Below are 18,816 nucleotides of genomic sequence, written 5' to 3' on the forward strand. Positions count from 1 at the left end.
TGACTTGATCATCTTAACCCTAATCCTTCTGGATCCTCAACATACTCTGGCCACCTTACCCTATTCTTTAGTCCCCGTCCTCCAATGTTTCTTTTAAAATGTACAGTCAATTAAAATTTAGTGTACTTTGGAGGCTTGTGCCCCAAAGTGTGCTGCATCCTACAGCGTATGTACAATTTGTAATAAACTTCTGGGGTAGAGATAAGGTCTGGAGGGGCTGTCAGACCTGCTGGGTTCTTTTCAAGAGTATTTGTTTATTTCAGTGTGTGATGTGAGATTCAAGTGATATATATGTGTGTGTTGTGTTTATCTGGATAACAGAATTTGGAGCATGTTTTAAAGATCTGATTTTACAAACCATTACTCATGTGAGTAGCCTTTATTCATTCCTGTTAGTCTCTCTGAAATCAGTGGGACAGCTTGTGTGAGTAAGGGCTACTGGCATTGTTGAGGAAAAGGATATGTAATAATGGAATTTGTTCTTTGCTATGCAATTGCTTTACTTCCAGATGCATTTTTTTATTCCAGCCAATTTCAGATTTGACAAAACTCACATTCATCACTGAGGGCTAAATCAAAGTAAAGTCTGCAGTTTAGAAAAGATGCCACCTTTTTAAAGGACTCGAGGAAGAAAGGCATCTGAACAATTTTTGTAAAGCATGAAAAATCATTTTTTTCATGTTCAGCTGATTTTAAAATAGCCAATGTAAATTTTACCAACATTTCTAAAAATATTCACCTTTGGACTATCTTTGTGTTTCCAAAGAAATTAAAAAGCAATCTGTTCATTTCTATTCATTTCAGGTTTTGCTAACCACCCTTTTGTTAGGATAATTTATATTTTGGGCTGAAACAAAGTGGAAAAAACCCCTCAATTTATACCAAGTATTGAGCAAGAAGGAAAGTTGCATTATGTTCTAGTACTGTATCTTAGTCTGGGGGACTAGGGCTTTGCATTACACTACTTTAAATAAAAAAGCCTCTGATCTTGCTGTTATTTTAAATAGTGACTTTATAAGCATCCGGCACTGCAAAAAGTTTCTGTAATAATAAAAAGTAAACAAACAAAGAGGAAATGCTGATCCTATAAGAATTTGCTATAAACCTTTGCCTCAGCAGTATAAAACTTTGATCTTTTCACTGTCCTGTTCTCTGATCACCTCCCATTTTGCGTCAACATTTGACATTGTAATAGACTTACCCATACTCATTTTTCACCTTTTGTTATATCTGTGGTAAAACTTTTATGCTAGAAGAGAGCAGGTCCAGAGTGAATAATCAGGGATTCTCTCCATTTAGATCAAATTGCTTTTATAATACGGACCTAGCATTAATATTGTTGCGTGATTAAGTGTTAACATTTGTATTAGCAGTAATAGGAATATTTTAGCATAAAATAAGGTCTAAAGATGAGAGAGAAATCTTTATTTCAAAAACCCCTTTGTGTGATATGCAGGCTTTTGATGGGAAAATGTCTTTATTCAGTAAATTTCTAAATGTTTTGCAAAGCTGCAATTTGAGTTTTCCAATCCCTAATTACATTTTCATTTTACACTATTATGCTAAGATGCTGCATTGATTGTACTTCGTAACATACATTACCAGATAGTGGTACCAGTTACATGAGAAAGAAAGAAAAAAGACGTCATCCTTGCAGAGAGACCTCTGGGTCCACGTGTAGCCCATTGAAGAGCCAATTGCAGGGATGGGCCCATTATTTCCACGTACTCTTAGGGTACATCTACACTTACTGGAGGGTCCGGTGGCAGGCAATCGATGTTCTGGGATCGACTTATCGCGTCTAGTGAAGACGCGATAAAATCGATCCCTGATCGCTCTGCCGTCGACTCCGGAAATCCACCGCGGCAAGAGGCGGCAGAGGAGTCGACGGCTGCGCAGCAGCGGTCGACTTTCCCCCGTCCTCACAGCCAGGTAAGTCGACCTAAAATACGCATCTTCAGCTACGGTATTCATGTAGCTGAAGTTGCGTATCTTAGGTCGACCCCCCGCTGTAGTGTAGACCTAGCCTTAGTTATAATGGAGTAACTGTCCACTAAAATTAATAGGAGTTGCAGCCACGTAACTGAGCATGGGGATATGGCCCCACAGTGTACAGAGTATCTGAGAAGGTGGTGTATAAAAAAGTAATGTTAGAAAAGCATTTTAATTTATTTGAATGCAATGTAGCAACTGGAAACAAGAAGGAGGGCCAGCACCATATGAAAGCATTTTGCATTATTGTCTCTAAAATTAGACAGCATTGTTACTTATGTTACACTGGTTACAAAAATCCCCCTGTAGTGAGGGCCCAAGAGCTTCTGCTCCCTTTACAAATATTGTTTCTTTCCTTATAAACTATAATGGTGATGCTTTTTATTATCATTTCCCCAGCTCAAAAGATAACACAATCACATTTGTTCTGGGAATTTATACTTCCTTTTGCCTTTACATCCTACGGAAGCAGTGGCTTCTGGCTTCTGCCAGATGAAGTGACATTGCATGCAATAGCTGTACAGATTTTTGGGGGTTGGGGATGGGTGGGAATTGGCTGGTTGGTTTTAATCTCTGGGTTTTTGGCCCTGACAGCTTGAAAAAAAGTAAGTCTCAGCTGTGTTTGGAGAACCATTTAGATCCTTTTCTTTCGTTCTTTCTGCATTTACCAAAACAAAACCTCTCCAGCATTTCAATAGCTGTTAGGATGTAACATATTCCATCTCTTCACTTTATCATCTCTGAATGGGATAGAACACTAAAAGACTATGTTATATGTTAACATATATGTAAACACGTTATTTGCCTGACCTGAATGATCTATGGCAGGTGTTCAGAGAGAATTTTGACAATACTGGAAACAGGTTTAGCTTTTATAAATCTGCCAACAGATGCAATTAGAATGGGACAAAAACCGTCATTTCTCAATCACCAGACTTTGAGGTCCAGCGAGAATACATGAGAACCAAAAACAAAACAGTGTGTTTTGCTTATGAGTATTTGTGATTAGGCCATTGAGAGGCTCACTAGAACTCTAGCCAGCCTGAGAATCAGTTGCACTCTAAGCCCCTTCAGAGGAAGCATAATCAATAGTACATGATAAGAGACATTTTCCTGCCATTATGAATCACTTGATGTCCTCTTTGATCCAAAGCTCTGAATGAATTTTTTATGCGTAATTACCTGAATAAAGTGTGGTTTGCACATTGCTGCATGTTAGTGTGTGCTCATGAGAAAAACTGCTATGTGTTTTACTTCCATCTAGTGAATCAGGATCTAAATCCCTATGACCTTGTTAGTTTTTCACTTGCAGGCTTTCTGCAGCAAACGTGGCTTTTAGTTGTCTTAATTACTTAATGACTGTTCCTAACCCTTTAATGCAAGGTGGTTGTTTCTGGCATTAAGTGATCAAAAATAGCATTTTTATATCATATTATTCCCTGACCTTAAACACCAGAAATAGGAGTCAGATTAAGTGAGAACTTCATTAATGAAGTCACAAACTCAGTTATTTCCAAAATATAAAATCTGAAATTAGAAGTACTGTACATACGCATTTTAACTACATTTTAAAAAAAAGTTTTGTTGATAAAGAAAAGCTTCACTGTCAAGGATTTTTGTTTTGCCATCTAACGTATGAAAATCTTGCAATGACAGATCTAATACTGTAACAACAGTGCATTCATCTCATGTTTGATAATGATACACACTGGCTTCTTTAGCCAATTTTTTTATTTATTTATGACATGGAAGTATTAAATGGAACTAGTTTCCTTTTCCAGTCCTTGTGTAATGATAAGGATGTAATACAACAGTTGGTACTCATATCACTGCTGTTCAGCGAAGTATGAAGTTTTATCAATTTAAATTTTCACAGTTGGGGAAAATTGTGAGGGGTCAGGTAATAATTATTTATGAGAGAAGATGTTGAGATTCAAAAAGTTAAATCTTCATAGCTGTTGAAACAAATTGTCAACATCACATTTCAAAATATACAAAGTAAATATCCTTAAATCTAGCACTAATCATTTCTCAAGAAGCATTTTTCTTACTTTGCATAGCTGTAAATTTTCAGTTATTGTCTATGGAAATATTTTTTCTGTGTGTACAGAGAAATTGACGCTTATCAACATTGACTGATAAAAATCTAATCCTTCTGAACCTACATACACAGCATGATCGGGTTTGCTTGGTAAACTGGGAGAAAGCAATATTTGTTTTGATACAGCAGAATCTGAGGTTATGTATATAGGAACAATCTAGGCTACACTTACAAGATAGAGGACTGTATCCTGGAAAACAGTGCTTCTGAAAAGAACTTGGTTATTATAGTAGATCACCAAATGAACATAATCTTCCATTGTGATTCTGTGTGTGAAAGGCTACAGTAGTCCTTGGATGTAGAAATGGGAATATTGAGCAGGAGTAGGGAGGTGGAATTTCCTCTGCATATGGCATTGCTGAGACTATTACTGGAATTCATTTCTGGTGTCCGTACTTGAAAAAAGGGGTGTTGAAAAGTTGAAGTGTTCAGAGTAGAGCTGCAAGAATAATTTGAGGTCTAGAAAATAGTTGTTACAATGAGAGACTCGAGGAGTTCAATCAATTTAGTTTATCAAAGAGAAGATTGAGATGACTTGATTACATCTATAATTACCTACACAAGGAAAAGGTATCTTATCGTAGCAGACTCTTTAATCTAACCAAGAAAGGTATAACAAGATCCAATTACTGGAAGTTGCAGCTAAACAAATACAAACTGGAAATGAAGTGCAAAATTTTAACAATAAAGGTAATTAGCCATTAGAACAGCCAACCAAGTGATGTGATAGATTTTCCATCACCTGGAATCTGTAAATCAAGACTAGATGTCTTTCTAAAGTATACACTTGAATTCAACTGCAATTTATGATTTAATGCAAGAATTACTTGGTTTACACAGTGAGTCAGATTACATTATCATAATTGCCCTTCTGGTTTAAAAACTGATGGAGCAAGTCTTGGTCCCATTGAAGTCCATGGATAGACTGCTAATAACATCAACATGACCAGAATCTGGACCTGTGAATCTGTTTTTGAAATGAAAAATGCCCCAGTTCATGACGACTGTATGTAGCATATATTGCAATAGCTGATCATAAATAATTTGCTCAGCAGTCTTGTGGATAATGTATATTTAATTTCGCTTAACCATTAATCAGTGGATACTTAATACCATAACATAGCACTGATTCTAATAACATCTTAAAGTACCAATAAACTGCTGTAAATTGGACACGTGTTAGCTGTGAGCTGAGTGCAGCCAATATCTGTGTGACACTTCAACAACTCGATAATTTAGAATATCGTGAGAAAGTTTTTCATGGTTTTCAATTAAAAGCAACATTTCCATTCTAAGTCAATGTGATTTTGCTGCTAAATTACTATTAAATATTTATCATAGTCACAGCTTGCAAATTTGTCAGAAAGAGTCTTGGAAGTTCAGAGTACATCCACCAAATGGATACTTCACAGATTCAGTAGGAAGCTTTTGCTGGGAAAATGGGCTTGAAAAGCAGCAATGGGACAACCACCTGTTACCTTTGTTTTAAAAGCTATTTTTAAGTGAGCTGTTTCCTAATGTTCCTCAGCAGAGTAATAAAGTTCCTCCTGGCCTTCATAATTTAAAACACTTCTTGGATCATTGCCTCTCTGTGAATTCACTGATTTCTATAAAATATGTTTTTGGAATACTAAATTGTACTTTGAAAAATACAACTTCTGCCTCTATGCACAAATGGAATGGCTCACTGTGTTGTACCTGGAAAATCATTTGTTTAGCAAGGAGCTAAATATGATTTTTTAAGCAAAGAGTATACAGTAGTAGATGGGTTTCTCCAGATGTTTTTCCAGTATCCAGACTGAACAAGCTACATGCTTGTCAAGTTTTGCATTTTATTTCCTCTTTTCCCTTTACTTATGGTATGTGCTATATATGTTGGAAAAGACGTCTACTAAGGTCAGAACCAAGCTCAAAATATAGCTGATCCTCAGTTGGGCTGATTTTGTGACATGTTTCTGACATCAAAATATCTAGAACGAAGCATGGTATGTCATATATCACTTCTCATGCAACTTCGTATTGTGGAAGTCATCCCAGAATATTTGTTATGTATTTAAAAGCTTTGAATAACTAAAAGGTTTTAGGGTCTGATCTTGAGTGATTCTGTGCACCCGCAATTCGAATTGAAGTTAATGGCCAGGCACAAATGCTGCATGAGAGGCAATTTGGTACAAAGCTCATTAAATGAATGAAAATATTTCCATTTGACTTGACTATACTTTGGATCAGGCACATAGTGAATATTGTGTTGAGTACCTTCATACTGGAAGAATGCTGAAACATTTGGGTGACTTCAGAGAAGATAAAGAATGATCGATCTAGAGGTACTGAATTATGAGAAGGTTAAAAGAGCTAAATAGGTATTGCATAGCTATGTGACAACTAAGTGGGGCACACTGTAATGATCTACAAGTATTTAATAGGAATAAACAGCTAGAAGGGACTTGAATTAATTAGTGTGGTACAAAATGGGAATGAAAATAAAACAAAGAATACTGTATTTAGGCTGAATAACAAGAAAATCTTCTGAACAGTAAAACCATGTAGAATGTGTAGTAGTCTTCCAAGGGAGGTTAAATGAAGACTTAAATCTAGAAACTTTAAAATTACTGTAGATTTTGTACAAAGCAGTAGAATATTTATTGTAATCATTTCTACACTGACAGAGAGATAAAGTAGATGACCTACAGTAACATCTTTTCTTTTCCTGATTTTAGTATAAACTAAAGGTTCTTATTGACTTCAGTGAGAGTTGGATAATGACCTGAAACAATGATACAGTTGTGAAACAGAGTTGGTGTGATTCAATGCTGTACTTACAAATAAAATTTTAAAATAGTAGAGAGAAGAATGTAGCATAAAATAAAGGAGAAAGATAGAATGGTGGGAGCTGGATGTATCTGATCAGTAAGAGAGAAGAGATGCGAGTTGGTTGAGAGACCAGGCAGAAGGCAACAGAGGATGTTCTACTATGATAGTAGAAATATTAACATAACACAGTTTAGCATATGTTGCAGTTAAATAGACCTGAACCAAATCACCAGGTCCAAATGTGCTTGAACTCAGAGGAAGTTTGATTCTGGGCCATATCCAAACCTGGCCGCTCAGGCTCCTCTATAGTTACAGCATTTTATTTTGTATGCAGAATTCTCTTTTACTTTTCCAAGCAGTGGGGTCCACCCAAAAACTGTAAAATATCTTAAAGTTTATAGCCTCTGGCTCATGTTAGCGCTCAGAATGAGAAGTGACCACTAAGGAAATTGTTTAATAGAACGTGTTAGAATATCGGATTTAGAGATTTCTGATTAGTGATTGATGCTGTTACACCCATATTGCTAATTTCTAGTAAATGGAAAAAGTATGAATCTCCCCTTTTTAATTCTCTTCCTTTCATAACCTCAAAAAGACACACACCAGGCAGTACGTTTCTGTGGAATTATTGTGTTGGTTGGTTGAAGTCAGAAGGTGAGGTATGCAATAATCCTACAGAAAGTCATTATCTGGCATGCCTAACTGCCTAGTTAGACATTAAAAAATACAGTGTACTTAGGTGAATAGAGATCACTGCTTAAGTCTTCCAAAGAAATCTTTGCTTTGCCATCTTTAGTTAAGCTTTAGTTAAATAGTGTTAAATCATGCTGAAGACTTTAATAACCCTGCTTTAGAACTCTGCAAAAATATTTTAAACTGTAGGAACTAGATTCATTATGGAGTTTTCACCAGTTTTGGTGTGAAATTTCTAGCATCTTGCTTTAAATTTTAATTGTAGAAAATACAGCAGTTTTCTTGTTTGAAATAATTTTCAATCTGCAAAAAGCCATTCTTACCAGCCAGAAACTTTTGTGAGGTCCAGGCCAAAGCAAAATAATAATTTAAAAATCCTTCTCTGAGATGCCTCATGTTTTCTTTGTGGAAAACTTCACCTATGTTATTTTTCACAAGTAATTTCACAAATAACTTTTCTTGTGCCCCCCTCTAAAATGTGTTTCTTGAATGGCTTCGCTTTCCATCTAGAACAGTTTTGAATTCAGATGGACTATTCATTTGTGTAAAATTACCCATATATATAAGTGTTGGGGGATTAGGGCCTAGGTTTTTAGGACAGTGCATTAAAACTCCTAGTTCTGAAGCCTCCATAGATATTACTGAGATGAGTTGATCTCCAACTCTATCCTGGACAAAGTGACTAGAATGATGATGTGGGACAATTTACTAATTTGTTATGAATCATAACTTACTAAATGTTAAAGGTTGTACCCAGAGGGAGTGGCAGTGACTACTATGATGTAACACGCAGATTTGCCATGAAGTTTTCTTTTTCCTTTTCTTCAGGCCTGGGTCGACAAGGGTCAGGTCCAAGGTAGTTTTTTCATTGGAATGGAGAGGTGCAAAGACATAATGTCCTTATTTTCTGTCTTTTCTGGGGGGAGCATTGGCCTGCTAAACCCAGGGTTGTGAGTTCAATCCTTGAGGGGGCCACTTAGGGATCTGGGGCAAAATCAGTACTTGGTCCCGCTAGTGAAGGCAGGGGGCTGGACTTGATGACCTTTCAGGTTCCCTTCCAGTTCTATGAGATAGGTATAGCTCCATATATTTATTTATTTAATTTATTTTTAAAAACCCTCCCTTTTTTGTACTCACTAAATGTTGTGAAATGAAAACGTTGACTTTGACCTGCATTTCAGTTGACACTTTAAATAAATAAAATGTTAATCAAATCAAACTGTATTAAAGCCAATGTTTCAGAAGTAGAAAAATTAAACAAAATTAAGATAGATAATAATGTATCTGTTAATTGCACTTTTAAAACATTTTAAAATTAAATATTTGTTCTCTAAATTTTTTTCTTACTCTTTTTGAACAGGTTATTTGGTGTCACTTCAGTAATTCAAACCAACTGCTCAAGCACCTGGAAGATCATAGCAAACCAAGACCTACTCTGGTATCACCATGCCAATCCCATATTACTGCTGATGATGTACTACACCCTGGCAACTCTTATTCGCCTTTGGCTACAAGAGCCCGTTGTAAGGATAATATATTTTTTCTTCCCACTTTATGAAGAGAATGAAGCTGACAGAGTAGAATTTTTCTAATGCTCACTAATGACTGTAAGATTCTCAGATTGTTACTGGCATTTGCAAACAGTAGAACGAAATTTTTATGTGAGGCAGCCATTTCCAAGCTGCTGTCTTAAATACACTCTTTCTGATAAGTCCCTCCAGCTCTTACATAGGTAGTCCTCTTAAAGTCAATGGGACTACTTATGTGATTAAGGGCTATGGGATCAAAGACTTAGGTCATGTCTACACTACCGGCTAAAGCGGCACTGCTGTGATCAATGCAGCGGTGTTGATTTAGTGGGTCTGATAAAGACACGCTAAATTGATGGGAGAGTGCTCTCATATCAACTTGTGTACTCCACCTCCCCGAGAGCCAGAAGCTATGTCGATGAGAAATCGTCTCATGTCAACGTAGCACGATGTAGACACTGAAGTAAGTCAACCTAAGTTATGTCGACTTCAGTTACATAATTTGCGTAACTGAACTAGCGTAACTTAGATCGTCTCAGAGCATTAGTGTAGATCAGCTCTTAGCTTACTTTTGAATTGTGGAAGTCTGTGTGAATATTGTCTACAGTAGGTAGGGGTTTTTTTTTTTCTTCTCATAGTGCAAAGCACCATAAAGTCACAGCAAAATGAATAGTAAGTGCAACACACAGGAGTTACTGGTGAGCAATCTTCCTCTGTGTTTCATGGTCTTTACACAGCCTTGAAAATTTCCCCATACCAAAGGCAATAGAGAATGAAAATTTAAAAGCAGCCTCAAGGGCTCGTTGCCCAAAAACCAAAATATCAGCTGCAATCTGGTGCAGGATACTGTAAAACATACAAAGTTTTGCCTAATCTTGCAATTTTATCATGAGTCTAGCAATAATTGGTGTTTTTCTTAAAGCCCCAAGTCCAGGATTCATGTGATTATGTGAACATCTCACCTTCCATTTTTATAAAAAGTAAAGTTCTTCGATCTTATGGTTGTGGAGAAAAGCATGGAACCTGATTACAAAGGCACCCCGAAGACTCAGAAAACAAAAGGAAAATAAAATGAGCCCAAATTTCATTATTTTTAAAAATGGAATGATTTGTGGAGGTCTGACTCACGATTTTTGAAGTTGGGTTTGGTAATGCTGCACATAGTAGTACAGGTACACAGCACTAAAGCTGTGAAGAGTCTAAATTTCAGTTGAATCCTTGTGGAATATTAATGTCATTCATTTATTACCTCACTCGCCTTGTGCCTCTTTATTAAGAGTCAGACATTTTTAGGAGGATAGGAAGCTAGTGGGGATGTCTTCAAAAGTTAACTTTTATAAAGGGAAAATATCAAAATACGAAAACATTGCAAGATAAATGCTGTCTTTGTACTATGGCTTCTTTTTTGATGCAGAAGATACACTGTTACAACATCTCTCCATAAAGGTTTCTAAATCTTAGCAGTTTTATAGACTATTTCACTATGTATGGTTTTTCTCCTTTGATTGTGCCATGGATCAGGAATTGATTTTTCTTTTTACTTGTTTTGTCTTAGAAGATTTTAGACCAAATTATATTCTCAGTTACACCAGTCTAAATCCACCATAATTCCATTGCAGTCAATAGTTACTCTGGATTTATGCTACTTTAATGGAGACCTGAATTTGGTCCTTGTCTTTTATTGTAGCTGCCTGTGTCTTCTGTTTTTACAATTTGAAACAATGTCAAAGCAGCATAGTAGTGAGGATCTTACCTTTATCTCCTCTACATTATTAACCAAGTTCAGAAGGCAAAGATGATAAATTTGCTGAATGGGTCAATCTGAGAGCAGATGGTATTTCTCTATTCTGTACAATGCAGCTTCAGAATAATAGTGGTAAATATGCCCAATGGCCTGTGATGGGACACTAGAGAGGGTGGGATCTGAGTTACTACAGAGAATTCTTTCCTGGGTGTCTGGCTGGTGAGTCTTGCCCACATGCTCAGGGTTTCGCTGATCGCCATATTTGGGGTCGGGAAGGAATTTTCCTCCAGGGCAGATCTGGGGGCAGGGGGGGTTCGCCTTCCTCTGCAGCATGGGGCACTGGTCACTTGCTGGAGGATTCTCTGCACCTTGAAGTCTTTAAACCACAAGTTGAGGACTTCAGTAGCTCAGACATAGGTCAGGGGTTTGTTACAGGAGTGGGTGGGTGAGATTCTGTGGCCTGCATTGTGCACGAGGTCAGACTAGAAGATCATAATGGTCCCTTCTGACCTTAAAGTCTATGAGTCTAATGCTCAAGGAATTATGCCCACATTTGGGTCCTGAGTTTTCAGGGTGAGAAAAAGTGCTCAAAAAGGAGCATAAGTGGGATTTTAAATGGTGCATGATTGTGCTACTTCTACGCAGAGGTGAATTTCACCTTCAGTCTTTACTCAGGAAAAATTCCCATTAAAATTGTTTGGAAATTTGCTTGAGTAAGGACCTCATGTTTGGGCCCTTGAGTCCTGCAATAATTTAATAAAACAAGAAAAGCCAATTTATCTCTGGTGACTCCAGTGAAGTTATATCAGGAATCAGTTTGTCCAGAGGTTCCCTGGATAATATTTTAAAATATGAATCTAGGGCCTGATTCTTCACTTGCTCACTTTGATGTAAATCAGGAATAACTTCACTGTGAAGCTTGTGTGAGAAGAGAACCAGGCCTCTACTATTTGCAGTGTTGTTTGAGTTAGTCTGGTGGGGAAGGTGGGGGTTGGGAGAACATTGTTAGTGCTACTCTTAAACTCTCCTGGAGCTGTGCACTCAACCATCATAGTTGCTTGTATTGTGGGAGAACTTGAAGTGTTGGACAAGCCAAAGGCAGCCTAGAATTATGAGATTGTCTGCTAGATAATGACCTGCTTTACCTCTTTTTCCTCATCCTTGAAATAGATTAAACAAGACTCCATTTCCCACCCTCACCCATCACCACCTGAAGTTTGTATAATTTAAAATCATTATCTCAATACCTCAGTACACTTAGTGTTTGTTTGGTCAAATCGATGCCAAACTAAATGTTGCTGGTAAATGTTTTGTTGTGGGCCACTTTTATCTGAAAACTTTCAATACATGAAAGTGGCATGGCAAATTTAAGCCTTATAATTAGTTTATTTTACATTTGTTAAAATTTGGTTTGAAATATCCTCTAGATTCTAAATATAAATATACATACATATGTGAAATGTGCTGCTCTGCTTTTGAGAAGTAAAAATAAATTAATAAATACTGCTTATTTAGGCTGAGCTTTTTAAAAAGAGGAGCTTAATATGAGGTTTGTAGAGTGGGTTTTTCAAATCCACCTGGATTATTTAGGCTCCGTTCTCCCAAGGGCAGCTTTGTAAATCTCAGCTCTATTTCATGGGTTAGACTTCAGAATAAGTGGGCTGATATATAAAAGGGCAGAGAACCTCACAACCCCCATTAAAGCCCAGCTTCAGAGTCTTGGTTTTGAAAATCTTGGCCTGAGGAAGAAGACAAAAGTAACATTTTGTGCTGTTTTGATAGAGTCAGCAGATGGAGCTCAAATAAACTGACAAACATTGTTCCCAGAGCTGAGTGGACATTGGTTATGATACTGTCCTCTTTTTTAAAAAAAAAAAAGAGGAGGGAGTAAATCAAAAGCAAATTTAATTCAGGCGTCATTTGAAACAAAGAAATAAAATGTATCTACTAAATGGAAAGAATAAAATGTGCAGGAAAAAATCATGTTTCCGCCTGTTGAGTCAGACCATTGAAAGTGGGGAAAAATATGAAAATTTACTTGACTAGATCAAAATCTGTTCTAATTTACATCAGTGTAAATCCTGAGCACGGAAGTCAATAGATACTCTGGATTTTGGTTGCAATTTAGTAAAGCACTTGAACACATGTTTAAGTCCCATTCAGGCCAGTGGGACCTTAGCATGTGTTTGAAGTTAAGCATGTGCTTAAATGCTTTGTTAAATAGGGATTGGTTTTCTGAATTGGGGCCTTACAGCAGTATAAATGACATCAGAATTTGGCTTAATACTTATGTGTAATCAACTCTCTAAACTGCCTGCTATTTAGCCAGGGCTGATAGAAATTACATAGAGATGAAGTATGATTTAAGGTAACTATAATGTTAGTGCCCCAGCAATGCAGAATCAGACTCTAATGCTTCCTGTTTGTTAGACTCAAATGTTTATTAGTAGAGTGCTTTTCCTCACGGGATAACCCACTTTAGAGCATGTACACTCTATCCTAAAAATCCTCAGTTTTGTTATTCACAGTGAGATTAAAACCTAACTACTAAAATTTAGGGGATTGGAAGAAACTTCCCATTGGGCATGTGATTCCATAATTGTTCAAGGTGTGGCTTGTAGATGTTCTGAATCAGTTCACTATCCTGATCCATTTACTGTGTTACCGTATATCAGGAACAGGATTAGTGTGTTATTCTGTAGTCGTTGAATACATATTACATATGTCCAGAAAATATTTTTTTCATTTAATTTACTTCTCAGTATAGCAAGACAATGCTGTCCTCACATTCAAATAGACAAACAGAGAGTTTTAATTTCAGTAAATCTAGCTTTAAAATGATTACATATCTGCATTATACTTTATGGTTTGGTTTATACTATAAAGCAGGATGTGGAAGTCTGGTTACTTATGGTATCCTGTAGGAATCAGGAAACATCTTGATATTGATGGGTTTAGCAATTATAGAATAGCTCTGTCATCATTTTCTGAAAATGTCATACTAATAAAACACATCCATCATAGATACAGTACATTAAACACTAGAAGATATTTCATATAATTTAGAGGAAGAACAGCATCTAGGTACCACAGTGTTACTCTTAGAAAATCACTATTTAAGAATTACAACTATCCCTGCCATTCCCATTGTTTAGGAGATGGATGATGACGAGAAATCTGGTATCAGTGAAGAAGACAAAGAAACAGACTGCAACCCGACTTCAAGGAGACGAAGTTTGTGGTATGCAAGCCACTACACAGCTGATGAGAGAAAAGTAAGACCTGGGGAAAGGGTTCCCTACGTCAAAATGTTTCAGACGTGCAGTTCATTTTATTGTGGTAACTTTGTAAAGTAATGTATTACTATTTGGGGACATAGTGGTGTAAGTTCCAAGTAAAAATGTGTGAGTGATTATGTAATTGGCTTGACACCAAGACTTTGGGGAAAGGAATGTTATTATTTTGTAAAACTTAGAAGAAGAAAAACAAGGGACCATGCTAGGAAGTGAAAGCAGAATGTTTCCTGTGTTTCCAGCTTCCAAAACAAAAAGATCCAGGATTAGAGTCTCTCCTGAGCTGGGCGGCCCTATGGACAGGAGAGTAGGAAGTGCTGTCCGGAAGCCAGATACCTGCAATAAAGGCTGATCTACCTTATGACAGCTGACTAGGCTCCCTAATTGATGAGGCCAAGCTGCCTTTGCCCTCCTGCAACACAACCCAACCTGCCACCAATATGTTCCTTTTCTTCCCTGCACACCCCGATGCCAGGACGGGGAGGGTAGTTGGTGTAGGAGCCAACTCCACCAGCTTCACAGCAACAAAGAGTCTCCTTCTCCCTGCCCACTAGAGGAATTCTCATATGGTCAGCTGCCCACAGATTTTGGCTCCAAAAGTATTAGGGTGAGCCTTAAATTAACATTTCCAATCCCCAAGAGTACTGTGATGGAAGTAACAATAACAGTAGTAGTAGTAGTAATAATAATAAAAACTGCTCTGAGTGAACTGGACACTGAACTATAACAACAAAGAGATTGCTATATTCCTATATCCCCAACAATTGCAGTAGTAACTTTAGTACTCCTATATCCTCAGCTGCTATTAGAAAAGCCAGTGAAGACATACGTTGGAAGTATCTTCAACTTCATACTGTCTGATCTGGAACGGTGATAACCACAAACCAACAAAAGGCAGTTAAAAGATGTGATCTGATATATATGGTATCACAACTTTCAGACAATTTGTATTCCAGAATGCTTTGCAGTGGCGGTAGTGTACGTTTACAAAGTGAAATGATGACAGCGGGAAAGAGCATTTAAATAACAAATGAAGAGGAGAGATTCAGGAGTTTCCGGAGTGCAGGAGCTGCAGAGAAAAAGACTCTTAAGTTGACAGTGCAGAGATGTTGTTGAGGGCGAGATGAAGAATGTGTTAAATAAGGGGAAGGAATAAAAAGGGGAGAACAGGAGGACAAATTCTGCTAGATAGGAACAATTCCATGCAGGATTTTATAAACAAGAAAGATAGTTTTGAACCTGATCCTGAAATGAAACCAATCCAGTGGAGTTGTTTGAGGATGTTTGCATATTTTAAAGACAGGTAGCATTCTACACTCGCTGGATTCTAGAAAGCTGGGCATTGGGAAGGCCGTTGAAAGGAGGTGCAGTAGTCTAGGCGAGAGGAGCTGAAGTCATGGATGACGTTTTCAGCAGAAGTGGAGCTGAGTCAGTGTAATATGTGGGCAATAGGTGATAGGGACATTCGCACACATAGGAATAGAACGAACAAGAATAGATAGAGTTGCATTTGTTGAAGGATCTATTGCCCAAGAGAAGCACTAATGGTTTGGAGTACAGAAAGGGGCTGCCCCAGTCATAATTGTTTATTATAAAAACTATAAAATAAATATATTCCTATAATACAATTGTAGCCTTTGCTAGGTCCTATTGTAAGGCCATGGTTCTCTACAACGTTTCATGTAGACTTAAAAGTCTAAGGCAGTAAAAGTTGATTAATGTGGTGGGATCATTGTGCTTCACACACTGCTTTCATGTCACAGAGCAAGGGCCCAACCCTATCAGCCTAACTCAAGAGAGCCACTTTCATAAATAAAAACTGAAAAATGGGTCCCAAAGCTTGCTTTCTTTAAAAAAAAAAAAAAAAAAAAAAAAAAAAACCCCAAACAAAAGCCTTCTGCTATATTCTGAGTTTCACTACATGTGGTGCTGATTACTTGTAGAGAAATACGTTCTCTTGTCCAAAAGATACATCTTCTATAAGCCAAATGTAATCTTGGCAAAGCCAATATGTTGCAGGAAGATGAGTTTGAGTATTCTTAACAAATTTCAAAATACTGTAGTTACAACATTTTCTTCTTCTATGAGTCACATCTTACTGTCCTTTCTCAGGCAAAATTCCCATTGATTTCAAGCGTGAGCTTTGCCTGAGAAAAGACTGCAACCTTTAGCCCTATGTAATTATTATCTATCAAATTTTCAACTAATAGAAATTACTAGAGTGCGTTTTGATGATCTCTATATCCAGGGCCGGCTCCAGGCACCAGCCCACCAAGCTGGTGCTTGGGGCGGCACCTGGAGGGGGGCGGCGCGGCGCTCCGGCCCGAGAGCGGGGCCGCGACTGGGCTCGCCGCCCTCCCCCCGGCGCTGCGACCGGGCTCGCCGCCCCCCCCCCCCCGCTCTGGCCGCTGGGGCTCCGCTCTCCCCGGCGGGGCTCGCCGCCCTCCCCTGCCGGGGGGTGGGCGGCGGCGGGAGGCTTTTTTGCCTGGGGCGGCAAAAAAGCCAGAGCCGGCCCTGTCTATATCTCTTCATCTACTGCTTCATAATATATCAGTAATTTTTGCTGAATGATGGAGGGCAGTAATTAGATGCTGTTGATGAAAATGTAATGCTCTTCCAGTAATTCCAATGATATTATTAATACTTTGAAATGTAGGTATAACATTTTTATCCTAGTGTAATAATTCTGTTGACAATGATTTTATACTTAGAGAAATTCTAATAATCATTTTAAAAACCTTAATTTTAAGTGTCTCATTGGAAAGTCATTTGATACTAACTGTAATAACATATTGATGAATTCCCATGACCATCACATATAATTTCAGTATAACATCTTCAGTTGTGATTTGGAATTAAGACATTTAAAAATAAAAGTTATACCAATAATTATGCTAAAATGAATGTTGTTTTATTGGGCATAATATACAATTCTGCTGACTCTTAAGAAATTCAGTAAGAATTTTTAAATTCAGATCTGTTGAGAGGATCAGCAAATATGCATGCATCTATTAAACTTATTACTGCTTGAGCTATGCTTCTTCATTAATAATCTGTCCTGTTGATTTTTACAGCTTCTGTCAATGACTCAAGATGAATACAAGTCATCTGATGTTAGTATACTATCAGTCTTTGCAATTTATTTGTACTCATATAGATGGCGTAAATATGGATTATGCATATATGGATTATGCATAGGCTGGATATTAGGAAAAACTTTTTCACTAGGAGGGTGGCAAAGCACTGGACTGGGTTACCTAGGGAGGTGTGGAATCTCCTACCTTAGAGGTTTTTAAGGTCAGGCTTGAGAAAGCCCCGGCTGGGATGATTTAGTTGGGGATTGGTCCTGCTTTGAGCAAGGGGTTGGACTAGATGACCTCCTGAGGTCCCTTCCAAAGCTGATATTCTTTGATTCTATGATATACCCAACAGACACAAGTTTCCATGAAATTTTAAAATGTTCTCATCTTTTTATTCGTCTAGACATTATATTAAAACCTTGATTAGCCAAACCTCCCTGTTGTTAATTACATTGAGAACTCCTTTGATTATCCAAAATCTTGATTATTTAAACTTACTAAGTATCTCTCATGACATTAGAATATTTGAGGTTGTACTCACTGGCAAAAGATCTTCCTTAGTTCCTTGTATTTTAAACAAAACATGCAACTCTGCTTTTCTAACATAAGCTACCCTAAAACTTGGTTTAATTCCTTCTTTGTGATGTGTTTTTTAAGTGTTCATGTTGAATTGCTGAGGTCCTGCAAAAATGACCAAATACCTGAGTTGAATATTAAAATGGTGGAAAGTATGAAACTTTATTTAAACAGGCAACAAAGTAATTAGACCAAAGGCAGGAAATCCTAGCAGATTCTGAAGGGGGAAATGCTCTGTGTCAGTCCCATACTTTAACAAATGGGGCTGCAGATTTCCTCCGCCATGCAGCCTAGAAACAGCTGTAACCAAACCTGAATATGGCCCCCAGCCCTTCTGACAACTACTGCATTAGGAAACCACACAGTGTATTTTGCAGTGAGATTCGTTCTGTAAAACTGGCTCATCTCCATTGGCCAGCTGCTAGAAACCCTTGCCAAACAAGGACAATGGCCAACAACACATTGCAGAAAGGAAAGTTCAAATAGTGGCATAAACATTGAGTAATAAACAATTGTAACAAACACAACTAATTTTACTAATTGTAACAAATGCAGATCATCCTACTGATTTTAAAAATGCAAATCATTTGTACCCATCATCTTCATTGGTACTGGAAACCATTAGACAGAAAATTAACCTTTAAAAAATATCCAGCCACAAGGCTGCATGAAAGAGAAGGATGGGACTCATTGCTATGGCATAGAACTAGTCAGAAGATCAGGGTTCTTTCCTAGCTGGGCCAGAGATTGCCTATGTCACCTAACACAAGGCACAACCTTTCCATGCTTCAACTGGCCTGTCTTTAAAATAGGTGTAATGCCTGCCTCACAGTGATGGTTTGTGGATTAAGTAATGTTTATAAAGAGTTTTGAGATTCTTTGATGGGAGTTACTGTAGAAGTGCAAAGCACCATCATCATAATTATTACTGTTTTGTTAAAGAAAATTTAATGAAATCGGTGTCATAATTCTTTTTAGCATAAATTGGTCTGCTAAA

The 18,816-nt window shown here is 37.6% G+C and overlaps 1 protein-coding gene across 1 annotated transcript in view; it reads left to right on the forward strand.

Moving 5' to 3' along the window:
• Nucleotides 1-18,816, forward strand: part of PIEZO2 (piezo type mechanosensitive ion channel component 2) — a 279,377-nt gene that overhangs the window by 147,533 nt on the left and 113,028 nt on the right. The window contains exons 6-8 of the mRNA XM_026661020.2: nt 8,958-9,120; nt 14,026-14,145; nt 17,238-17,276. Coding sequence (XP_026516805.1) covers nt 8,958-9,120; nt 14,026-14,145; nt 17,238-17,276 — 322 coding nt within the window. The remainder of the gene's footprint in view (nt 1-8,957; nt 9,121-14,025; nt 14,146-17,237; nt 17,277-18,816) is intronic.

This window comes from Terrapene carolina, unplaced genomic scaffold, assembly GCF_002925995.2.
Source record: "Terrapene carolina triunguis isolate 2854851 unplaced genomic scaffold, T_m_triunguis-2.0 Scaffold58, whole genome shotgun sequence".
Taxonomy (NCBI): domain Eukaryota; kingdom Metazoa; phylum Chordata; order Testudines; family Emydidae; genus Terrapene; species Terrapene triunguis.